This window comes from Lissotriton helveticus, chromosome 2_1 (assembly GCF_964261635.1).
Source record: "Lissotriton helveticus chromosome 2_1, aLisHel1.1, whole genome shotgun sequence".
In the NCBI taxonomy this organism is placed as follows: domain Eukaryota; kingdom Metazoa; phylum Chordata; class Amphibia; order Caudata; family Salamandridae; genus Lissotriton; species Lissotriton helveticus.
This window is the reverse complement of record NC_136059.1, coordinates 1,192,469,421-1,192,496,302: the sequence shown is the minus strand read 5'-3', so window position 1 is coordinate 1,192,496,302 and position 26,882 is coordinate 1,192,469,421. Positions and strand designations below refer to the sequence as shown.

The 26,882-nt window shown below is 41.8% G+C and overlaps 1 protein-coding gene across 2 annotated transcripts in view; it reads left to right on the top strand.

Annotated features, from left to right (window-relative positions):
- Positions 1-26,882, top strand: part of NFKB1 (nuclear factor kappa B subunit 1) — a 316,199-nt gene that overhangs the window by 112,577 nt on the left and 176,740 nt on the right. Inside the window, exons 4-5 of one of the 2 annotated variants that reach the window (XM_078676072.1) lie at positions 9,548-9,588; positions 15,200-15,298. In XM_078676072.1, coding sequence (XP_078532198.1) covers positions 9,548-9,588; positions 15,200-15,298 — 140 coding nt within the window. The remainder of the gene's footprint in view (positions 1-9,547; positions 9,589-15,199; positions 15,299-26,882) is intronic. The other variant, XM_078676073.1, reaches the window with a different exon arrangement.

The window sequence follows — 26,882 nt, the reverse complement described above, 5'->3', positions numbered from 1 at the left end:
GAAAACTCTAAGTAGCATGTACAAATAAAAGTAAATAGGTCATGGGAAATGCGTTTTTTTTTTACTTCTGTGAAAGGTATGCATGGAGCAACTGTATCAGGGGTAGTAAGCGCTATACAAATGCAATTACAATACAATACATAATGGGCCTGATTCACAAAGGTAGACTTACACCTAGGTGTAAGTTTACAATTGTTTTGTTATTTACAAACTGAAAGTTAAAAGTACATTTACGACTTGGATTGTCCTATCTTGTTAAGTACAGAGTTCTCCACCCCGACTGCATAAACTTACTATTAAATCGTAGTTTGTGAATATTAACAAAATAGTAAACTTACACAAAAATGTAAGTGTACCTTTGTAAATCAGGTCCAACAATTATTGATTTCAAGAATATTGTCCAGTTACCCATCAGCCCCCTTAGAATGCTCTGAATGGATGAAAGTAAATATTTATAAAGCGTGACAGTTGCCCCACGGGACTGAAGTGAAGCACAAGACACAGTAATTGCTGCCAAGTACCTAAAAAGCAGCCTTGAAAATACTGGCTTAAATCAGCTTTGGAATACTCCTATAAATCACTTAACGCTCTAAAAACTGGTCAGGAAAACAATCAAACATCTTTCATGGGTTGAAGACAAGGCATCCCACACAAAAATGTCACATGGCTGGATGACCCTGAACTCGTATTCCACACCAGCACTACAAAACTACTTTAAATTGGGTTATGCCAAAACTGTTAAAATGAAGTTCTTAAAGTACAGGCTGGGCCTGCTACCCTGTATTCAGCATTTTCCATACTGGCTCAAGGATAACGCGGGCTCCTCCTGTCGTCTATGTGGCGCGGCATCAGAGGATATGCTGCATTTGTTATGTTCTTGTGACGAACTCTTGGAAGAACGTAAGCATCTATAAAAAGGCCATTTTAATCAGCGAGGGATACACTCACGAAGAAAAGCAGTTCTTGCGTGCTTTGCACCCCAGGGCCCTCAGTTGAATTGCAGCTTTGTAAAGTTTATGAAGGTGGTGTAAAGGAAAATGCCAAGATTAGGATCATAATTAACTATAAGAAAGTATTATAACACAAAACTGTATTTTCACTTACGCCGAAGTATATAATTTTATGACTTTAACAAAATGAAAAATTATGAATTATTAAATACTATTTTAATAATGTAACTAGATGCAGTTTTGAGTCTTGATGTTTTGCATTGCAATGGTTTTAATTAACTATGGAAATAAAAATTAATTACTTACTTACAGTAATTGGAACCAGGCTAGAGCATGGTCAAAAGCCATATTATTACCTGTTTACAGAATTGTGTTTTTTTTACTGTGTGGGTAAGACTGAGTGAATATTATTCCACACTTGCTGAGAGATGAGTGAAAGACCTCCCCCTCCCCCTTTCTTTTAGCTAGAATCTGTATGTTGCCAAAGACCTAAAGGTTCTGGAAGGGAGTTATGGAATCAGCCTGTCACAAAGATATTTAGGGCCAGTCTCTGAGAAACTCTAGAAATAAAAACATAAGGAAATGCAATTCTACAACTACCCTCTGTTGCAGGAAGCAATTTTTTATCCTTTTATATGTGGTGTTATTTTTATCCAATTTTTAAATTACATCCACGATGATGAATTGGTTTAAATCTGCCTTTTTATTGGAATTGTTTTTAACATTTCAAAAATGTAATGTAATTGCTTTTATGATTTTAATGAATCGAATAAAGTATGATTTGACTTGACTTGGCAGGAAGCAACAAACATTGGTAAAACAATAGTTCTGGTTTTCATTTTGAATTTTAAACCAGACACTTTGACTTTTCCAACGATTGCTGATAGCAGCTCAGCAGACAAATGAAAAGGAGCCGCAAGTCGCACTGAAAAGCAGGAGTGTGCTGAAAGCAGAATAAAAAGGAGCTACCAGATATGCTAAGGCAGGATAAGTCACAATCCAAGAGTTTATGGAGATTGTACAGCCTGAAATTGAGTGGTATGTCCAAACATCACAAGATTGTGATTTTCTGTTGATGATTTTATGAGACTTCAACTGTCACTCTCAAATGTACGTGTGAATAAATTATTCAGTGTGGGGAAAAAGCGTGATAATTAAGAGTTCTTTTCAGGCATAACATTGTCCTTCATGCATTGCAATGTAAGCAGTCCATAAGATGCTAAATGATACTTAAAACAGCCAAAAGAATAAGGTGAGAACAAAATATTTTCTGAGTGAAACCAGGAGCTACTCCAATATTTTCAAGAATTGGTAATGATAGGTCTTGTGGAGAGTTGCTCTGTGAATTCAAGCCTAAGATGTGCCTCTTCTAACCAGAGGACGAATCATTGCATCAGTGTAAAATAAATTTCTGTTGTGCTTTGAGTCAAAGGAAATGCCAACAGAAAACTATCACATGCATTTTATCCCCGTTTTCTAGTCATGCTGATTTATAACTAAGCAGTTAAGGTTCATGAGGATAGATCAGTGGTTCATTTGTAAAAAATGTAAATGCCGGGGCTCTCATCCGGAGGCAGCTTGAACAAGCCCATTTCTCCTATTACTGCTGCCTACAACAGAACCACCTACTAGCCATGAAAGTGGGGAGAGGCGTAGCTGGCGACCTCGGAGCTGGGGAGGCAGGTTCGAGTCTTGGTGTCGGCTCAACAACCTGTGATTCTGGGCAAAACACTTAATCTCCCGGTGCCTACCATAAATGAATGTGTCCTTAACTGTTGCTCATGAAAAGAGCTGATGTTGACGATTAAGTGCCGGTGCTGAGCACAGGAAACTACCGGCTCAAATTCAGCACTGGGATAAATTGACTCGCTGAGGCAGCTGAGCAAGCGATTGAATGATGGAGTATAAACCCACTGCCTTTGTTGCCCATAACACCTCCATATTTATGTTCTGCTATAGGCATTCATAATGTACAATTCTGCCAATGGTATATCATCATTGAACTGACAGAGTTCTTGATGCTTTCTTCGCCTGTTTCTGAGATTTTTCATTGACTGATGCAATTAAGTTGGATCAATGGCAAATGTTTTAGTGATGACTGGTATTGCATCAGTTGGATGAATAAAACATATGTCTGAGCTTGCTGCGGATCTCTGTGTATGCAGTGTTTGTTGGTTAGTGAGCCATGGCTCTGGGGCAGTGCCTTGAACAGCAGTCCATTTTTGAAATGGTTGACTTGTGTGGTGATTTGCCAACTAGTTTGTTTTAGTGTTGTGTTGTGAAAATGAGAGTGCAGTAAACCATTCTATTAATGTGTGTAAAATGAAATGTGCTGTTGGACATTATCACTTGGTCAGAAGATAGATTTGTTTGTGTGTGCTGGTGCAGGAGGGCTGTGTGGGGAACTGAAGTGTTAGGGTATGGAGCAAGAGTCCACAGTCTCAATGTGAGCTGTAACTGAGCTACCAAAAATCCCAAATAGTCGTCCCAACAGGGGTAAACTGGTGTATCCGAGGAATCCCTGACTCATCCTTGGTAGAATAGCACAAGCAACAATACTTTTCTCAGAGAAAGTATGTTCAACAGCTGGCTAAAAAAGAGGCACCGCGTCTCTGGCAGTAGTTGGACCAGCAGAAGATATTTTTGGTAGCAAACCACCTGGTGATGTCCATGAAAACAAGAGCGGACAAATTAAGTAGTAGTTGGCTGATGGACCATGAGTGACGTCTAGATCCCAAGGTGTCTTAGGCACCTTCTATCAATGGTGCATGCCCTGGTTCGATCTGCCCATAACTGTTAAGAATGCACAGTGTCAAATCTTGTGAGAACTTGAGTTTTCTTCAAACATCTCATTAGAGACTCATTCCATTTGTGATCAAACAGACCAGGCCCAATTCATATTTATAGCACCAGATTAGGCAAGCTGAGTGTGCTACCCATATCTCCTGAGCTTGGCATTCATCATCTGATATATCTCCCCCTTCAGGAGATCCTGCTATCTTAGTAACAGGGAAGAGTTCTTCCCTCGAATCTCCACTACCTACACCTCCATGTCCCGAGATTGAGTGGCAACAGTTACATTCTTTTGTTGCCTGAAGTGGTTGATCTCATTCTTTCAACTAGACTCCCGTTCACAAAATCCTTGCCGGGCGTTGGGAAACGTTTGTGGACTTGTGTGGAGTACGTCCTCGTTACCTTCTGCAAGCCAAACTGCCTGTTCGATTCTTGTTTGCTTTTGTTGTTGGCCCAGCATGGCCTTTTTGTATGCACCATGGAGACACCTATTGGCCTTATCATCCTTTCAGTGTTTGTCTCTCTCTTTAAATTGCTGGTTGTGATGCATTTTCTGATGGGACTGATGCATATGTTCCCTCTAAAACAATTTGTCATGCCTCAGTGGACCTAAATCGTGTATTGACATTCCACAAGAGCATGCCATTTCAGCCTATGCACTGTTGTTTGCAACAGCTGCCATCTTACTGCCATCATTTCCATGTGCCATATGAGTGAACCACTTGTGCTCTCTGTGCAACCTCCCTACACCACTTTCTTCCCAGACAAATTGGTGCTGTCGACTTGGACTGACTTTCTGACACGGTTGGTAGCACAGTTTCATGCTTGTCAATTAGTTACCCTGACAACATTTTTGCTCCACCACACCCCTTGAAAGAGGAGGCGAGGATCTATCATTGACCATAAGAGAGCTTAGTGTTTCTACTTTGACGTACAAAAGACCATTGTGTGGATAATCTGCTTTTTGTCGAGTTCATTGGGACTTACAAAGGTAAAACAGTGCAAAAGAGGACTTATCACACAAATCATTTTTCTCCGAGATCACATACAACCTTTCTCAAAGGAATTGCAGTAAACTCCACACTTTGCCTACAACAACCTTCAAGGCTTCACTTTTCAAAGCTGTCATTCTGTTCAGACCAGATCATAGCTGACTGGGGATGGCTCCGAATGCCTTTGGATCTAGTCAAGAGGTAGGCAACTCATACAATTGAAAGCCTTCCTTTTCATGGTTTCCAAATAGCATAAAAATCATCTTGGAAGATAAAAATTTGCTGCTGGTTTCACCAATTCTCTACACTGAGAGAGATCAAAATCCCACCTTTGTATAAAAATCTGACTAAAGCCTTTTTGACCCCTAACCACGACACACACGTTCTAAAATAGCCTCCTGCAAACTAAACAAAAATGAGTAAAATAAATAATCTCAATGTAACTGTCGATCCAATTGTTTCAAATACTGTGCATTAGTCAATAGAAGAAGTGAATTTCTGTCATGCGGAACCTTGAATAACAATGATGGCCTATATAGGTAAATTGTGGGACTTTAGGGACTTTCCGAGTTTAGTGCAAGCTTACCTTTAGTAAGGTTAATGAATGCAGCTTGATGAAAGACCTTGTGTTTCCATTGTTATTTTACGAATACCGTTCTCTATTGCCATGTGCTCTACTGATATGTAAAGACAAATTTGTATTACATGAAAAATATCGTTTTTGCATGTTTTTATTAAGAAAGGTATGAATAAGTTATCCTAGCGTTCTCATCTCTATAACATTTTTAGAAAATGTAAAGATTTCAGGAGATCGGGCTGCATTATACATTGTGGATTGGGATTAATCAACTGCGATGAAAAGGTCGTTTCAAGGGCTTTCAACCTCATTTTCATTACAGTCGACTGTTAGTTTTATTACATTTGTGGTAAGGATTTAAAATGTAACATTTCTTGAGTAAACATGTGAATATTAGCCATGGACATTAGTTGATTTCCCAACTATCTTTTACTTTTAGTTTTTAGAGATTTGGAAACAGACTTGGCCTATCTATTGCTGGTTTGGCACATTTGAATCGTCTCGGAGTTGTACATTGGTGCACCATGTGTGTATTGAGAAGCACATTTAATGGCATTATAAAGGGAGAGATGTCCTGTTTATCACGCTGATCTAAGTGGGAATTCTTGTCTATACAAATGAACTTGTGCACGTCTAATTTTGACATATTTCGATTGTTATTGCCTTCAGCGGCCCTCAAAGATGCTGATGACTGGCCCTCGCCACCTTCCATCACGCCACGAAGTCTTATAATTCCTTCCAGCCCTCTCATCGTCTGGGAGTTTCCATCGAACACTTATTGTTTTCACTGGATATTTGGAAGGCACCGCGTGACTCTCAATAGCGGCTGGTCTCGCAGCAGAGTGGCGGGCGGGGAGGGGTATAGGGTGGGGACGGAAGACAAAATGAAAATATCTTACCTGCTCCTCCCTGATCGCCGCTCTGCTGCTCTTCTTCTTCCACTTGTGTACATGCTGAGGCTCCCACTCTCCCCATGACCAATCCCAGCGCTTCTCTCCTGCTGGCCAGTTTGAGAGAAGCGCTGGGAGTGGGCTTTCCTCCACTGGGAGCCTACGCCTGCGTCTCGGGTTGGGGAGATGTCCATGCGCATAACAGTTTGGCTATCCTAAGATGGCCGGCCAAACAATCATGCGCACTGACTGCAATGCTGCCCTCCACTCCCCATCCGTGCCTGTCATGGCATAGTCCCGCCCCAAAGACTCGGCTCCATCCAGAGGGAAAAAATAAAATGATAATAATACTGTTTTATTATCATTTTATTTTCCTTTCCCTCAGCTGGCCGGCAGAGGGTCGACGTTCCTCTGCCATGGCGGAGGAGCCGCCGCTGCTGACACTATCTCGAGCTACCAGGATGCCTGCTGTATACCCTGGAACTAGGTGATCGATTGTCAGAATCAGAATGACTGCATCTGGCTCTTCTTGGTCATGCACATGCACCTAGTTAACTCTATTGTAGCCCCTTCTTCCCATAAAGACACCAAAGGTAGTTCCTGCACAATGGCTGTTTTGCACTGACCATGCTGCACATTGGATTATCAATTGTTTTCTAAAATGGGCTACATCGTAATGATTTGCTGTTGGCTACAATGTGTGACTGTAACATGCACTTTTTTACGCACGTTAACCTTTTAATTTGATTTAGCCTAAAAATAATTATAGTAACAGAGACTGACAAAGCCAGAAGGCGTGGTTTTGTGTAGTGCTACCACACCTAAGCACACGCATGCACAAATAGAACATGCACAAAGATCAATACACCTCACCCACCAACTTTCACAAAGCCCGGCAGACATTAAGGCGTCCCATGCATAGACACCAACAAACATTCTGGTTTCAGTACGCACGGACCAACAGTTTACATAACCCTGTATAACAGGGTGCACAAAGTGATGTGCATAAAGGTGGCACAGGGTGATGTACATCAGCAGAGCACACAGTGAGACGCAGTGCATAAAGCGACTGATGTGCTTTATTGGAGCACTCGGAGTTGTTCATGAGATGGGCTTTGGTAGGATCATTGGCTGATGAACAGATGAAAAGCACGGGTCATTGTGCATCATGGAGGGACTAGTGGTGCACCGAGAAATGTACAGTGGGGGGCCCATGGTGATGTACTATGATGGGAACTCTTCATTGTGCCCCTTGTCTTGTCGGACATCTTCAGCCAGTCCTGTGATGTTGATTCTTTATCATGTTGGGATTTTTAAGCATAAGCATTCAATGATAAAAGCAGAGATACAAGTCCTTGATCAAATGCAAAGTTCTGTTGGCGAAAAAGACAGACCAGCCTGAATGAGTCATATAGCACATGGGTCGCTTACATATATTTCAACTTTATGGTGTTGGCAGTTTGTCACATTAGTCACTTTAGAATGTGATTTTGCTTGTCAATCCTTTTCCTAGGCATCCGACAAATTAGAACAGTTTGTTTTTTATTGATTGGCATACACCGTGTTAAATTATTTCTCTTTGCTGGGCTTTCAAGTGTCTTCAATTACCCCGGGCTGTCTTTACTTTTCCTTATAAACAGTGAATTTCATGTATTATATGTTTATAATCAGCCAGCGTTAAGCTACTGGGTTGTTTTGTGGATAAGGCAAGTGCGTTCACCACCAAGGCTACAGCACAGTATAGCAAATATCTACTACCGAAATGGTTTCCGTTGTGGGAGCTGAACCGTACCCCAATTTTCAGGACACCCCACAATCCAGATCACCCATAATTAGACCTCAGGTGGTTTTCCCTCGTTTGATCTTGCACGAAGTCACCCCTCACCGACATCAATTTAGCAGAGTAATACTCGTAAGTAACTGGGCCCACTCAATATTCGAGTTCTAAATCAGAGAAAGGTTAAAGGTTTTTTATTACAAAAATCTCAAAATCAAGCAGTACAGAACAAATGTCATGAAAGCACCAATGCAGAATTATATAAAATAGTCTGAATCTGAAAATAATTCAAGTTTCCAAATGGGCAAAAAAATCAGGATAGAATCGGAGAAAATCTCTAGTAGAACAGAGAAGTTTTGTGCCTCACCCCAAAACCTAGGGGTTCTTCTTATACACAATACTTTCATAACAAATTAGAGAAACCGCAAGATCATCGTTCAGGGTCACAAGGAACAATTCTCTTGGAATATCAGAATTATACATATCACTACCTAAGTACCTAAGCACTATGCTTTTTTTAAGGAAGCCTTCAACATCTTCCATGCTATTGACATCTGGAGATGTTCAAACCAATATGAAACATTTCAACAATGACACTTTCCACAAATAAATTCGATTATGCCCTGCAGTTGAAGTACAGTGGAAGGGTCATGGATGACTGCAACAGTCAGGAACATTAGAAAGTTCATTCAAAGTACAACAATAAAAATCCTCTACATCAGCTTGTCTTCACTCTGTAGAGTTTTGCAAGGAGAGAATATGCACAAAGCCGAGTAGGCAAAATAAGTGAACAATAATCAAAACAATAACAATCTCAGTGTACACGAATCCCAAATCAAGAGCCCCTTAACAAGTGGTAAAGCAAGCTCAGAGGTAAGGAAAGAATGCACTTAACTCGGCTGCGAGCAGCAAAGAAAGAGGATTGTGGGACTATGTTGGTGATGTATATGACAGCATGTGGAGCTCTGATTGGCTGTGCTCTGGACTTGGTTTCCTATTCCCAAGGCTTCATGGGAATTGTAGTTTTGTGATGTTCTTGGAAAAGGCTGCTGTGAAATAAAAGCGAAGAGAGTATGCATAATCCTCGTCTCTGGTCCTGACATAGAATTCATGCAGCAAGCTCCCTTTCTCATACCGGTTTATACATGCTCAATGTGTGAAGTATATTCCTGCCCTGCATTTTCAATTGATGTTCTTTGATGCTAAATCCGCCTGCAACCTTACTAGCTTAAGGGTGAGGGCATGGATTTGGGGTTTGGTAGTCCCCTTTTCTTCTCTCCTGTCCTTCAAATCCTCTTCTTTGAAAATCGGTCTGAGAAATGTGGGAAAGGTGGATTTTACTCGCTGGGTGGTCTGTACCAACAAGATGGGTCATTGATGGACAGTAAGGCCGGCCAACATTCACAATGAGGGCCAATAGCATTTCCCGTCACAGGTTGAACAGCCAGTCTCATTCTTAAAAACATAACAGATTATAAAAGTTTGCCTTTTTTTTCAGCCAATGAAGACCAAATGTGTGTTGCACAATTTGAAAAATGTATTCAGCATCTTTGTGTTTTTTACCCCAGCAGACGGACCATACATCGAAATCACAGAACAGCCAAAACAGGTAAGAAAATAAATTCTGAATATAATTATTTGAAATATTTAATATGTCCGTGAGCAACTCTGTCGTGCAAACCTGTTGTTCTTGCAAGGTATCCTGTTGTTTTTTTCTTACCTCTGATCAGTTCTTTAAGGGCCCAATTGACAAAAGATTTACTGTGATGTAGTCTTGTAATACCCAAGTCTTACTACTGATTTCCAGGAGAAAACTCGAATTTGATTACAAATGTAAGTCACACGTGCAGCAGAATCTTTGGGCAGAGAGCCCAAAATATTTACGCAATTATCACTTTTTAGTGTAGCTTTCTGTTTTTACTTTTGTGTGTCCTGCAGCAGAGAAGACACACATTTGATGTGAATATTATCCAGTCTCCCTCGTACTAGTTGTAATTAACTGAGTCATATAGAAATACATTAATCTTTATATCCTCCTGAAAGAAATGCAGCAAACCGAGTGCATACAATTGTCTAAAGCTCAGGAACAAGGCAGGCAGGTACAATGTGAATTTCACTCCTGTAATCTTCAGAGGGTGCAGAACGCTACTGTTGGATTACTGGACAAGTGAAGGACCCTATTCACGAAGGTAAATACGTTTATGACCAAATGTACCTTTTCACCCCTGCCAGGGTTTCTCAAAGGGAGTATAGGAATTTACGAGTGTAGGGATCTCCATCACGAGTGAGAACTCTGAGCTTGTAAATCCCACTGAAGGGTTAGGAAGTGGGCTTTGTAGTATTCATTATTTTCTGTGGCGCTTTCGGAATGCCCACAAACTTGTACATTCTGTATTTACTCCAGGCAGTGGCTGGAGTCCCCACCCTACCAGGATGGGATTGGGAATGGATCCCCCCCGCCCCAGTTTTGTTGAGGGTCTAAGGGAAGAATTTCTCCTTTGGGAAAAATATTTTTTCTGTGAGGGGAAAAAGGTGAGTGTTTGCTCAGTGGCCTTCATTCCCCCTGTGTGGCGGTCACCACTATGGACAGCTGTTGGGCCGTCCCCTTTCGGTAGAGTCACACCTAGATTTTTGTCTTCTGATGCTATACCCGTTTTTGTTGCCATTTAGAATCTGTGCAGTTTTTCTCTGCTAACTAGTGGTAATGTGCTTGTGCTCTCTACCTAAAAGATGGTAAAATGTTCCTATACCTGATTGGCACATATCTTTAGCTTACATATATTTCCCTAGTGAACGGTATTACATGCATCCAGGGCCTGTAAGTTAAATGCTACTTGTGTGCTGCAGCACTCCTGGTGCCATATGTTAAAGTAGACCAATAAAACATGACTCAGGCCTACCACTGCAGCCTTCAGTGCAGTTTTAAACTCCCATTTTTACCTAAGGTCTGCATAATCCTTTTGCCATGCCTAACCCTTCCTTTCTAAAACTTATAAGACACCCCTAAAGTAGCCACTAAATACCCCCAGGGCGGGGTGACTGGTATTTAAAAGGTAGGCCACGTGGGTTTTAGTTTTACATGTCCTGGTGGTAAAAAAGCACCTAACAATTTTTTTCACTGTTTTAAGGCCTATCTCCCTCATAATCTAACACTTGGCTAACTCATTACATTCAATAAGCGCTAACTTCAGTTTGAAAGCAGATAGAGATATGCTGTTTACACTCAAAAGAACTGTAATTTAAAATTCTCTTTAATGAAAAGTTCTGATTTTAAATTACTATTCTGAAAACAGCATTTTTAGGAAGTTAGCATTTCCTTGTTCAAACGAACAGTTCCTTTCTGCCAGTGTCCTGGGTCACATGACTGTGAACTTCTCTGCTGTTGGGATGTGTGTATTCATTTCAGACATGGAGACAAAAAAGATCTAGGTGTGAGAGGAGAGGGTTTTTCTGACAGGATGACTGGGGAGGAGCAGTGTACTGCCCTGATTGCATTCCAATGGGTCCTGCCTGCAGCACACCCAAAGAAATCTGGCACCAGGCCTGCTCTTCCTTTTGTCACCCTAGGCAGTTGGAATACAAACCGAGGGGAGGAACTGACCAGAACCAATTTAGGGGATAGCTCAAGGAATCCCCCCCCACACACAGGCTGGCACCAGATATAAAAATCGGACTTTCAGTACCTACCATTAGAACACTCCTGGACCTGTGGAAGATTCAGAAGAAGCACTATCCTGCTGCTGGAATGACTGCCTTGCTTTCTGAAGAAGGAAGATTATATCTGCTTTTCTTGATCCTAGCCTACCCAGAGTGACTCCAAGGGTCAGTTAGCTGACTTCCTGTGTGAGTTACTGGGACAAAGCAATCTTCCAGAGGCCTTTCTGCAACTGATTAGCTGACCACCACTGTGTGGATCTTCCTGAGCTCAGCTCTTGATCTCTACTTAAGTGAGTCCTGGTCCCCAAGAGGTGCCTGGTTTTGGACCCTTGGCTGGCATAAGTGAAAGCTCCTCCTGAAGAAAAGGTGAATATCTTGAAGTTTGTGTTCCTCACGACAACAATGGGACGTGTTCACACCTACAGTGACCATCCCCAACAACTGGCAACACAAAATCTGCACTTCACACTAACAGCGACTGTCCGTAAAAATCATCCAACAGGAAGCTCCAGCGATGACTGGCTCGTCTAGCTGCAGCAGCTGCCGTCTGTGACGCTTGACGTGCTCTTTGCAACAAAAGTCTCCTCCTTGCTGCGTCCTCCAATGCAAACTGAACTGTTTGAACCGAACTTGAGAAGGTAACTCTTCAACAGGTCTAACCTGGTCCCTGTATCTGACTCACGCTCCATTGCATTCGGATTGAACTTGTGAGTCCCCCCAATCTAGCATGACCAGATAGTACGTGTTTGTAAGCTTTCTTATGTAATCTAAATCCAAATACCAGCCATTCACCTGTGAAGGGCAGTTATAATCAAGTTACAGGTAGTGCCACTTTATCAAATACCTGTTTGTGTGTTGGTGTTAATCGGATTGTAGTATTTTGCACCTACTCATTCCACATTAACCAAGCTAATAATTTCCAATTGTTCATGGTTTTTGATAAATCCCAACTTGTGTTTAATGCAAATATTCTACAGGACAACACGATCCACGTTGCAGGGGGAACCAAAATCGTAGAAACCGAATTTGGATGATAACAGTGGACAAATGTTTTACGAAGGCTCATGACAGACTTTACGGCTGCTAGGCATTTCCAAAAGATGACTTAGAAGAGCAAGCAATCCATTCACTTCTGTGGCACTTAATGTTACAACTGCATACAGTTATATAGGAGTAAGTCTGACACAAAGTTTGGGAAGTGGGTGGAAGAAAGCGTGGTTTTCCTTAGGTGTTTGTGAATGCCCACAGACCTATGAGTTTATAGGCATTCTGAAACCCCCTTTTGCGGTTTTCCCTTTGGAGGAAAATAAAAATAATGCATGATTCCCTTTGTGAGTAGGGCCCAGTGTATCTAGATATTTGGTTTACAAAAAACAGATGTTTTAACTTGTGGGAAATAAAAATGAAATAGAGTCTTCCACCCTAATAATGTGATTATTATCTATACAGTACTCTACTACTAATTTAAATGCAAAAATAATACACAAATGTAACGTGATGCATGGCCACAATAATGGTCTTGGTAGCTGGATGGGTAATAGAAGTGAGGGAGGCCTCCAGGGCTTGGGATTGGTAGCTTAGGGAAATACAGTGGCAAGCGTGTCACATGAGAGTTGGTGAGAAGGGGTAATGTAGGTGAGTCACTATTGAAACAGGGTGGCACCCAGGGCGTTTTAAAGGCAACTTACAAAGGGATAGTGGCAATTGGTGGATTGTGTTTTGTTTCGTGCTAAGGTAAATTGGATAAGGAGTTGATTTAAAGATGGCATCAATGAGGTAAATGAAGGAGACTGACTTATATGCTATATCTAGACATTTTGGTGCTAGAGGACAGTGATTCTAGTGGTGACTGCGGGTTTGAGCACAGAGGGATTAAAAGGAAAAGGCACATTGAGTGTGGTGCTTGGACGCATGTTCTCCAAGAAGCTAGGTGGGGCTACACAGCTCAGCCTTATATTTGCTGCTGATGGATAATGCGATGGCCACAGGGTAGAAACAATAGATTGTAAATATTGGGCCGATTTCACAAAACCATTTGTGAGAACTATAAGTAGTACTACAGGAGTACTTTTATGTACCTTTGCATACCTTTGTGAATTGGCCCAAAACACTCAACTCCTACTAGTAAAAATAAAAAGAGGACTCCCTTTTTGTTCAGTGTGTGCTAATTGTCCTTGAATATATCCTGAATATTCCCATTTTGTTTCCATTTTAGAAGTTCTGTGGCTAATTTACAAAGCACATATTAGTACATAAAAAAGTACCACAAGAGTACCTCTTACATACTTCAAAATGCCTTTATGACCCCCATTGTTCTTGTCTCTATCTTCATGACCCCAAAACCATAGGTAGCAAGGGTGGTGCCTGGTGTCTCCAAGGGGCCAACCTAAAGTTAGCTGCTGGTATCACTGGCAACTCCTAAGTGAGAGAGGGAGAAGAACTCTGTTTATTTAGACCTTAGTCTTTCAAAAAAAATGGAATAAAATTCAGGACACTAAACAAAACCAATCAATAACAGGACAATACACGACTTTTAAAATCTAACAGTTTCTTCTATACACTCCACCTAGCTACTTCTATACAAAAATCAATTTCATCAGTATTCGAATTTTTAAAATCTTTAAAAATATAAAAACACTCTATACATTCTAAAAAACTAGACCTTATAAGACTTTTAAGATAATAGCAAGTTCTTTCCATTTTGCATTATTCATTTACCGTGAAATATTAGGACCATTTGACCTTGCTTCACCTTGGTTTTTACCCTTCGACTTTTGCTAGATATAATGTAAAGGAGAGTTCCTCACTGTACTTCCTTGAGCTTTTCCCTAGCCAGTTGATTGACACCTTTCAGATACTCCTAAGTGACATCCGTGGTGACATGAGGATGTAGATTTGGTAGAATTTAGTGACGTATGGTGGCAATTAGTAGTTTTGAATTAGGAGATGAAGCAGGTGGAGTGGAGAAAGAAGTAGAAGCCAGATTTGATGAATGAGAAGTGTTATGGAAAGTAAACCGAAACAAGATCAGTACTCAATGATGAAAATTACTGATAACCATATTTCTTGAAGATTTAAGACACCAGAGTTTATTTGGGATGGGGAAAGTGATTGGCAAAACGTGGCAATTGTTTGTAAAAAAAAAAAAAGAAATACAGGACAGGCTGGATGATGATGTGAAGAAAAGAAACTAGTAAGGTGGTGCGGCTACGTGATCTGCTAAGGCTTTGCATTGCCCCGTTACAGGAGGGCAACATGACTTCTAAGAAGCTGAAACTGATAAAAGTGATCTGCTGTAAAAGCTTTTGAAAATCGGCAAGAGGACCTTAGCCATAGGGCAAGCTATCCTTGTGCTCAAAAATGTTAGTATTCCTTAAAAGTTGTATTTTTAAGGCCAGAGGGTATTTGGGGATGTTGTGGTACTATAAAGCTTTCAGTAAATGTATCAGAAACTAGCTAATACTATGACCCCTTTCCATACCTCGAAGCTCAGAACACTTGAGACATCATCTTCTTAGTCCTTGTCACATTGCACATTTCTGATGCCTGCTCTATGTTCACAGAGGGGCTTTCGTTTCCGGTACGTCTGCGAAGGGCCATCACATGGTGGACTTCCAGGAGCTTCCAGCGAAAGAAACAAGAAATCATTCCCTCAAATTAAGGTACTTTGTTTTTTCTCTTACCAGTGTGTTGTGTATACATTAAACTGTCCCTGTGTGTCATAAGCTAAATGTTGCCTTTCAGAATATGCTGTTGATTAAGCTTTGCGGCCAGGAATTGGTTTACAGGGTGTACATCAGTTATCCCTATTCCTTCTCCCTCAGTCCCAGTTTCCGCAGTTCCCACCTCCCCTTCCCAGGATGTTATGCTTAGCAAGGCATACACTCGTTTGTTATATGTTCTTACAAAGTTCTTAAAGATTGCACTTAACTAGAGAGTTTGTTCTGCTCTTGGACCCTGTATACATAGTTTTTGAAATTTTGCTTAATTTGCTTTTGCATAATTAAGTGAAATTTCTGACACATTATGCAAAATGCAAAACGGACGTTTAGCACTGTATTTTAACATCCATTATGGGTCACAGAAACACGTTTCCCACAAAAAAAAAGCCCCAAAAACACACAGGTGCCTCAAAGAGATGCACGAGTCCTGATAGTTTGTTTTGTATTTGTCCCGAAGTACCTGACATGGTGTAATAGCATAATGTATAGATTTTTAGGTCTCGCCTATGCAGCGCGCATGCGCTGCCTAGGAAAGAGACCTTTACCCATCGGTTCCCTTTTTCGCCTAAAAACGTGCACACGTTCCATTGCCTTCAATGGCAACGCGTGCACGTTTGGCGATTCCCCTGCGGGAGCGAGCAGCTGGTGCCATATGTTATCAATTATCGCGCCTTGCTGCTCGCCCCCGCAAGGGAATCGCGCAGGCCCCCTCCTCTCTCCCCTCCTCATGCTGCCGTGCGCGCTTGTTTTAGAATTGAGGATACCCCATGATTCGTGCCTTAGATGAAATGCGTGCACGCTTGGTGCCAAAACAGGACAGCAGATAAGGGGGTAACTCCAGTGTGCCCTCCCAGTTCAGACAGTGATGTTTATGTTTTTGCACTTATCCTGCTTCTGGTCACACGCTTGTGTAATTCATTTAATTGAACTGTATTTTCGTAATGTGTTCTTAAGTTAAATGTTCCAGCTGTGAATCTTATTGCATGCTGTCTGTAACTTTCAATAGATTAGGTGTGTGTCCGTGTTCGTGTTTCACACGAATCATTGTATAGCGCAGCGACGCCCTAGTTGCGCCGAGGGGGCTTTAGAAATCCTCGCAGGTTGATAGATTTGTAGAGTTTGTAATAGGTGTTTACATTTGGGACACTTCCTCAGACGGCCCGAAGGGTAGCCCATGGGTGCAGACGTGAAGGGGGAACGGGGGGGAGAGAAGGTGGGTTTTCAGGGTTGTACACGGCTAGAGCTTGGCCACCTGCCAGGGTCCACTCATTTCATCCTGCGTGTCGCCCCCACCCCCGGGTCACTCCTAAGGGCTCCGGCAGGCAGATTCACGATGGAAGAGGTTCTCGCTGATATGAGAGGGGAACACAAGTCAGCCACAGCTCGAACGATAGCTCGGAGGGTTAATGCACGTGCTGTAGAAATGTGTGCATAATGCATATATCACCGGAGGCCAACAAGGCCCTGTCAACCCTTCATTATTCTGGGGTTCATAAAACAAGTATTACAGATTTGTATAACATGAATTCCTGTACTGTACAGAACAAACATTAGGCCCGCTCTTTAAAAGTTTCCAGGAATGACCCTGTAACAATTCTGTTAATTATGCGTGATGTAGCGAAGGGCCGTGGGGTGGAAAGAGTTTTATTGAATTTACCCACGCCTTTGTGTGAACTCTTTCTGTTAGCAAACAGCAGGGTGTCTGGCAGCTCCACAGATATCAGGGTGTCTGGATGCTCAGCATGGTAGGGTGTCTGGGAGCTGAACATGTCAGGGTGTCAGCATGACAGGGTGCCTGGGATATCAGAGTGTCAGGGTGTCTTGGAGCTGAGAGTTTCAGGGTGTCTGGGAGCTAAACATGCCAGGGGCTCCTGGGAGCTCAGCATCTCAGCATGTTTGGGAGCCTAGTAGATATCAGGGTGTTTGGGAGCTCAGAAGATATCTGGGTGCCTGAGAGTTCAGCATGCTACAGGGTGACTGGGAGCTCAGCAGATATCAAGGTCCGGCTGATCACTCGTTGGTCAGAGTGGGGAATGTTTTTTGGGGGGATTCTGGGGCAGTTAATAGTAACAGTATCCTGTTCTGGTGCTGTCATTTATCGCTGATGTCCCAGTCTTGCAATACAGTTGCACTTCAGTTGAATACTCACTTTAGGCACCGGGGTAGCGACGTCGAAGGATAAAAGCTTACAGCATGAAACAAGAAAATTAAGCACTTTAAACCTAATATCCAGCCAGTGCTGTATCGTTAAAGGAGATATTTTATTGACATGGACTAAATGAACCGCTAGACTTATGAAAGTTACTGAAAACTTCAGAGACTTTGAAACTACCCCAATTATTTGATAGCATTTACTCACTAGTCGTTATAATTTCTCTGCCATTTTTCCTGTGACCAGTGTTATAATATGGTATTGCGCTTGGTTCTACATAAGGAACTTATATGTTTACAAATGTTTTTGATGCCCCAGTTAAGAGGTAGCAACATTGCTAAGTCTGTCCCTCTGTTTCAATGGCTCTGTGTGGAAGACTGGACAACTGCTAAGTCTCCGGTCACAAAAAGTTACATTAGATTAGTGAAACCCAAAACCAATACTCACCAAGTGTAACTGTGGAACCTGCTGTCACACATCTATTATTTTTCTCTTTTTACTCTATTCTCACCCTCTTATTTCATCTTCCTAGAAGTTGGGTTACCCGCCCATTTGGCAAAGCTTTAGTTTTAGGCAATACGTGTCTTCCCAGAAGCACCCCCTCCCTCCCTGCACCTCCACTGCCCCCTACCCCCACTGCCCCCTTCTTGCATAAACAAAAATGAGAACACATTTTTGGTGTTAATTCTGTTTTTTATTAGGATACTTCAGTTGTATATAATGTTTTCTAGCTCATACATAAGGTGACAAATGGTTATAACACTTTTTTAATGATAACTTATTACTTTTAAACATGCTGCACAACATTCACAATGCTTTGCAACACATATCATATTAAAAACGTTAACAAAGCCAATAGCTCTCTCTAAACACTTATAAGGCACCAAAGGCGAGACCTATTGGCAAAGCCAATGGTTGTTGCTTATCCAGTGTGAGCCAAAATTATAAACCTTGATACCGAAGCACTTTTAATAAAGTACTTTATAAAGGACTTAATTAAAAATACTTTGGTGTCAATGTTTGTAATTTACAAATCGGAAACCCTCTGGTTTATGATCCATGTACGTCTGCTAGTAGCAGGGAGTAGATACATGTGAGCACTATCACACACTGTAGTCCGTTTCGTTACTAGACCCTATAACTATATGCTTTACGAGGTGCGATTGCTATACCGCAGCTACCCCATTGTCTTTCTTGTGACCCAGAGTTACACAAGATTATGCCAACCTAACGGAAATGCCATCTGAGTCTAATAAAGTGCCTTAGTGAGTTGTTTCGCTTGTAAGTGCAGTTTCAGTGTGCATTAAACATGTATAATGGTAAAATCACATTTCTGATTACAAAAATATTTAAAGGTGAATTTTTCGCCTCATTAACCTGGTGTGCTCATATGGATGGGTGGGCTTATCGACATTCCCAATTGTCTCCGCCTGGGAAAGGTGAACACCCCAAAATGTGTCACTTTTTGGACATTTGCCAACAATTTGCAGGTACCCTATCACGATGGAAATGCAAACAAGGTGCATTTCCACCGTGGGATTGCTGATGGAACTGTGTCAATTTTTTGGGGGGGGTGTACAAGGTATTTCTCCAAGTGTGAAATATGTTCCGCTGTGTCGAAGCCACAAAAAATGTAATCTGAAACTGCATATTTGCTTTGCATTTCCACATGAAAATGTATGCCTAGTTATAACACTGTGAACTTCTGACCGTTGCCACTTATCCTGGACCTCATTTGATACAATTATGTTTTTAAAAAAAAGGTATTTCTGTTCAGTTATATAAGTTTGTCTTTTTTTCGAACCTGCAAAGAATTCCTGGAGTAGTCTTAGAAATCTAATAGTGACAGTTGCAGATTTCCTGGCATACTTGAATACTTCAGCATTTCCATACGTGGAACCTTCTAGCGTGGTGTGCAGTGAAACATAACATAGGCAAGAAATAGCAGACATATGTTCTAGTCATACCTTATCCCTGTGAATCACCGAGTTTTGGTCAACTGAAGACTGCACCAGTTCTAGATGAACTTGTAACAATAGTCTACATTTTTTCTGGATGAAGGCCACTGGATTGGGAGCTGGATAACTTGTGTTGTTATCTATTATTCACCAGTCCATAGAGACCTTTCTCCATCTCTCCAGTCAAATGGTGGTTGTTCAATTCTGGCTCTCTGGGGCACAGTATTTAATACTATAGCTTACTTTATGCTAATTTACTGCCCCCAAGCTCCTCCCTCACTGCTTCAATCGCTAATTTAAGTAATGGCCTTTTTACACTATATAAATCCAATCTTGCTGTGCTTGATGATCTAAACCTTTGGATGGAAATCCCAACACCCAACAATTAGTGAAGGATTTATACGTTTGTAGCGTAAAACTGCGGAGCCTTAAACCTGCCCTTACAGAAGGACACCTTCTTGGACATTATATGGCAACCTTAGACAACGTTGGGGTGAAATACCCTAACCATTTTATCTGGACCGACTACCTTGGCATTTCATTTACTGTACATGCCAACAGACTTGATTCAGGCGGGAGATTCCTCAGGTTTTAAGCTTAAAACAGCGTTATTTTATTTGTCGCCCACCTAAATAATTGCCTCTGCTTCCATATAAATTAATTAGGTAAATTAATTGCCCTGATTTATTTTCCCATTTTTCAAAATCTACCTCTTTGCAGCTTGAAAAAGTTGGCATGTGTTCATTTACCTCAAGATGTCAACCTCAATATTGAACCAAGCACATTATTTCAGTTCATAGCACGCAATTGGAAGGACTTTGTCTCCCTTATAATTAACTAAAAATTTTAAGAAAAAGAGCTAAACTCCAACAAATGATCCATCAGGGCTTCTGACCCCATTTGGCCACTTGAACAACAGCATTACCATTATACTTCATGAACATCTGTTTCATCTATTAGACATGTTGTGCCCCAAGTTAACAGTGAACAAGCTCACTCTGCTCTTTCCAAATGAGGGGCGGGGAGGGAGTTATGGGGATACATGTTTGCACTCTCCCTATTAAGTATCAGTAACATAAATAGCAGCGTGTCCCTTCTTCTGGCCCTCAAGTGAGAGAGCAGGTTATCCTTTATGTAGGCACTTGCCCTATTTTTGAATAAGTTGATATCCCAATTTTTGTATGCAGGATCTAGAGGTTATTTATAAAAAATATATGGAATGGCATCTCACACCCCCTGGATGTCATGCTTCATAATTGGCCATCCAGCACTCGCTAAAGAACCCTTTAATGGCAGTGGGCCCTTATTTTGTACTGAGGGTACATGCGGGGATAGTGCAAAGATGGGGCAAGGGATCCGGATAAGTTGTAAAAATCCCGGTCACCCACCCTGGGCAGATTTACACTTTTTTAGGTGAGTGGTGAGGGGAAGATTAAAACGAGAGGTAGGGCGTGAAAGACTTTATTATGCTTCTTGTGTCCAGTTGGATCGATGTTTCAGGCCTTTTATGGCCCCACACCAGGATCCGGGGCTTTCTTCAGAATCAGAATCCTACTTTTCTCTATGATATGTACCCGTCTGTTACTCACACCCACTCAGTGCAAATATATTCATACAATATCAGTTGAACAGCTAGAAGTAGCTATTTGCTTGGTGTTTTGGTTTTGAATGGTCTTGGAGTACAAACATATATATATATAAAATTAAATACAGTTGGTAGTACACACAGGTAATAAAATAAGACAGAACAAAATTGAAACATGCAACAATAAACTTACCTTACAGAAAGGCCGAGCATCCATTGTGGACCTTTAACAATCATGCTGTGCCACTCTAGTGTGCACTGCAAGTACGTGTGGACACTGCAACCATATGCATGTGGATTCTCATCCCATCACACTTGATGTGTTGAGCACTTGTGTTGGAGTGAAAAGAAACTAGCAAACATACAGAGCAGTCACACTGTTCTTTACCCTGACTTCCAGAAATCAATACCCCATGGAGGAGTAAATGAGGGGAGCCTTGTGGTCACACACTGCAAGGGGGAAGAGAGTTCAGGTTTAGATATATGCCCATAGGGTGTGGTCTGAACACAAGCGTAGTCATGGAGATGTCACTTACTTCGTCAAATGTCTTACCCTGTTTTAATACCTATTCGCTGTTTTGATTCTCCTCAAAAGATACTGCAGACTTGTGTCACCCGTGCTTAAGAACTTTATACAAGAATGCCTAATATTATACATTACAATCATATTTACTTGACTTGCAAGTGGCTCTCATGTGCTTCATGCAATGGTCCTAATCTAGGCACTCTACCCACTCCCTGAAGTCTTAATGTTCTTGTGGCATAGTCTCTATATTTAGGTGCAACATTTCCTCCACCTATTAGCACATTTCTAATTTCTAAATCACTGCAGGGACTACAGCAGCTTTTAAATGATTTCATTACGTTTTGTGACGAGGGTTGGTGCTAAATGAGTCCAAAACTAAATATATGATTTTTAAAAAAGGAGCGGCAAACCCCACCAAAAATCGGTGTCGATTGGAAATAGCAAGCTGGAGCGAGTTGATGCATTCGATTACCTCGGGATCCGTCTGACACCAACAATTAACTGGGCGGCACATATTGAGAAAGTAAAAATCCAATTAATACACCGGACTGTTAACATTTCCAAAATACACAGGAAAACACTGTTTAGACAGCTTGCGCCAGCCTTGGAAATCTGTAACACCAAGGTATTAGGAGGGTCACTTTACGGAGCCGAGTTGTGGGGCATGGTCACTACCAACTGCTTCTCTACAATTGAGAATCATTTCCTTAGATCTTTGGTGGACTCACCTTCCAGAACCCCGCTGGTGCCCCTATATCTGGACCTCGCACACAGACAGCTAGCTCATAAACCAAATTATAATCTTCGAATGTTCTGGCGCAGGTTATGGTATGTGGATGAGCTTGTTTCTTACCAGAAGCCTTTAATCTAGCTCCTGAGGTTACCATCGATATTATCAAACCCCTGGTTTAGATCATGAAGAGAGTTGCTGGGGAGGCTTGGGATGGTGGGGTTTTGGTCAAACCCGGAAAGTCTGTCCACCATACCAAAAGCGAGGCTGAAAGAAAGGTTTTTAGAAGCTACAACAAGAAAAGTAGTGGGGTCGCCTGACTTCTGAATTTTAAATTTTAAATCTGTTTACTGCTTTGAGGAAACAATAGATGAAATCGTTCTCCCCTCCCCCCCCCCGCACGTAAATTATTTTTTCAGTTTCGTTATTAACACCCTCCCCACAAAGCAGTTTTGAATAAAGTGGTGTAATGATGTTTTTAATGATTAACTTTGCCCAGCGTGTAATGCCAGTTCAGGAGCTATCGTGCATCTGCTATTCTTATGTCCATATTACAAACATCATGGAAAAAATGGATAACTCCACTGTGTAACCTAGTCGGTCCGGGACACTACCTTGAGGTGCTAAGAATCTTGATGACCGATATTCGCAGAGTATTGGTTTTTGGCCTGTCTAGATACTGCCATGCACTAGGGATTAGGCACTCAAAGCACTTTGACACACCAAATTTTGAGCCTTGTGATATTAAACATATTTTTATGGTATTAATCTTATTCAAGACTACCTTTTTTATATATTGTACTTTATCAATAATATGCTGTGTACTTTTATGATCTTTTATGGTCGAAATAAAGTTGATGATGATGATTAGCACAATTCCTCCTCCTGATCGGACGCTAAGTGATGTCCTCTCACCTCTGTGAAGCGGGCTGGCTGTCAGACAGACATCTCTGGTTGTGTAGTAGTCCTCTGGGTACTCTTCAGAGCACCCCCTCATCAGCTGAAGAGAACTTGGAACTGGAACAATAAGAGGGTCAGCAGCTCCCACTTTTATTCAGAGTTATCAGACAGATGTGGATTCTCTTTTTTTGTTGATTTTCACTGCAGGGCTGACTCCAGTTTGGAGCACCCACAGCAGAGCCACAAAGGGATGTAAGTAGTCTGCACCTTGATTATCAACAGCCACATCCAACAGTGATTAGGAAGATAGGCAAAGGGCTGCCCCCCTTCTAAAGGGTCCTTCCGTTCCCGATACAGATGCCATGCAACAAAATGGCTGACTCGGGAGGACTAATGAGCAGCCCTCTGTATCAGAAAGGACCTAATCAAAGTTCTAAGGAGAAGCTGGTCTCACCTTTCTGCATGTAGGAGTGTTAGGATTCCCACCCTCCTGTGTCAGGAATGTCAGCAATACATTTTCCCTCTCTGGATGCAATCTGACCTCCATCCAATGCACATGAGCAGACCATGGGCTTCCAAAATGGAACCCACAGGCCTGTGTCGCTCGGGTTCACTCAGGCACTCATTCATGGCACACCAACTCTACTAGCATACGTACATATATCCAGGAGAATGGGATCTCAAAGTTTGGGCCCTCAGGGCAAGGATCATGACTGTATACCATGCAGGCCATCTCTTTCACTGCTTGAAATATTGAAGTGTGGTCCCACTGGCTTTCCCCTGAAAACGATGGGGATGATGTGTGGAGAATGTGGTGATGATTATACAGTCAGAGTGATTGATATATTTGCTATGCCACTATATAGAATGGGACTTAATGGGTGAGGCTGCTGATGCTTTATTTCAAATTTAAAAATTTGGATATGCTAACAAAGACAAGAAATGTCACAGCGGTTGTTGGTTGATATCACGGTCACCCTTGACTTTAGTTATTGACTCTCTTGAGTTGGTATCAACACTCAGCAAACCTTTGATGCTATGGGAGGGTGGCCAAGATGGTGGTGGGAGCAGTCACATAAAAGCGAGCTCCATCCTGGCACTGCAGCAATCCTGACTTTTTTAACGTTTTTTAGATCCCCCACCTTGCTGCAGATGCCGGACCACGCGGCACCCAAGCCCCCACTCTCTATAGAGAAGGGCCGCTGGCGTGAGACTCCTAGGTGCATCAGAGGTGGTGGGGCTGTGCCTTGCTGACCGCTCTGAGAGCTGCAGTGGGTGAGCTGGAGGCCCTCTGGTGACGGCGACGGAGTGCTGTTGAAGATATCGTTCCTAGGCAATCTACAATTTATCACAATGGAACAAGTTATATGCAGTAATGAAAATAGTAAGAAAAGAGCTCAGTGTAACTAACAAAGGAGTATTCAACCATTTACTTTAATTATAGCAAACACAAGTAAAATTAATTTTAAAAAAAGAGACAAAAACAAATTACTGTTAAAAAGGCGTCAGATTGTCGATGATACATAATACATTCTCAATGTTAACAAAGTTTTAATTTATTCAAACACAGTTGACCTAATGTATTGACGGTTTAAAGTAACAATAAAAAGTGGCAATAATTAAATCTTCGACACGCGTTTCGGCGCCAGCAGCGCCTTCGTCAGGTATAGCCACAGACAACCTGTAAACAATTAAAAATACACTGAGCATTCATTTCTTAAATCAACCATTTTTTCATGTTAGTAATCCAAATTTATATTGGTGATAATATACGTGCCTTCACTCAGACACCAAAATACCAGAACTAGAAAGGCCTTAGTGTGACAATTACAAAGATAAACAAGCATTTGCAATGCAATAGGTCTCGCATTAGGAAAATTTTAGCTTTTAGTATTGTAAATGGCAATGTCTTTTTATTTATGCAGTAGTTAAGTTTTGTTTGTATAAAAAGGAACATATAAAATATGGCTTGTACAAAAGTATCAAATTTTAATGATAGATAGAAATAAATTTGATATGTACATGCTAATTTTTGTACTATCTGGGACATTAAAATACCTGCGGAGTCAGTAAAAAAAAAAAATACAAAAAAAATCGGTCAGGTGGCAACCCTAGTCAGGTGTAATTATGGAAAGCGCAATGAAGAAGGTGGTACGGATTTCAAAACGGGAAGATGGACAAGAGAAAACCATGCGACAGACAGCGGTACTGTGCATGCATCTTCTATACCTTAACTGCATGATAATGCACACACCGGGACAGGTCTCATGGAAATGTTGGTGTTTTTTTTTAGCGTTTTATATAGAGCAAACTTGACTCAAAGGTATAGAGTATCAGAGCGCTTTACACAAGCACCAGCAACGTTACAAGAGACACATTCATTTTTATTAGGCACGGGGAGATTAAGTGATTTGCCCAGCCTTGCCCAGATGTGTTAATTCCTGCTGTGCGTTATTCAGCGGGTGGTTACAATGATCAACATTGTGTAAACACGGCTCATTCTGTGAGGCAGAGGCTGGATTTGTTGATCGCGCCAAGACACACACGAATTTATTTATTTTATTTATTTATTTATGCATTTTTATATAGCGTGGACTTTACCCGAAGGCGTCGGAGGCTTCACAATATGAACAGAAATGATACCAGATGAGAACATTACACGAGAACAGATTACAAAGGCAGGGGGGTAATGAATGGGTCCCAGGGAAGCAACCCAATCAGGGCTCCTTTTGTTGTAGATCACAGTGCGCAAGAATACCCAACAGTGTCTTGCGCCACACATACGAGCAAACCCCACAACAAGGACCACAAAGGGTTAAAAAAAAGGGTTACTGACGCTTGCCTGTCCTCCAAGCAGCCTCATTCATAACGAGGTGCAAGTAAGGGGATTTATGGCCAAATGGTGCCCCTGCGACCCAGATGTATCCAGTAAAGTGCCTTCTGTCTAGGCGCTCGATTACGTGCATTGCGCTGCATCTCAGAACGGGCTCTTTTGCACCCTCGATTGCACTTGACTATTAGTGCAAAATATAATTATCAGGTGATTCTTTGATCAGTGCAAATGTTTTGCTCTTTTCGCCCTGTGCAGAATTTCCGTCTCACATTATAATAGTCTGACCAACAGATATATGCCCTTTCGAGCATCGCGCGTGGAAAGCTTTCGGAGTCCCAGCCATGTCTGCACGCACGCGCAACATGTGTGGTCCTCGGCAGATCGCCCTGTCGCATGGCTCTGTCCCCAGACTGCCTAGACCGATCTTTCAAAGACGTCGGGTAACACCTTCTGGGGTGGAAATGTGGGGTCATTAACCTTCAATAGGTAAGTCTGTACCCTCTCCACATAAGAGCATTGACGCGCTTACAGAAAGCTGTGCGCCCCATCGAAAAGTGACACTAAGGTCACGCCATACTCACGACATATCCTGACATGATGGATGAATGGGTAAGTGAACAGTGAGGCAGTGAACCGTATGGAACCCCCCAAAAAGGCCTCTAGAAGCAATACAGGTCGTCAACAAAGTGCCTGTGCGCCTTCACGTTTAAGAGCAATAGAAGCAATGTTCTGCTATGCATCTGAGGGGAGGGGCCCAGCTGGGCTAACGCAGGAGGCATTTGGAGACTGCTCTGACATTTTCATATTACACCCTTTGAACTGCATTTCGCGCCAAGAGAC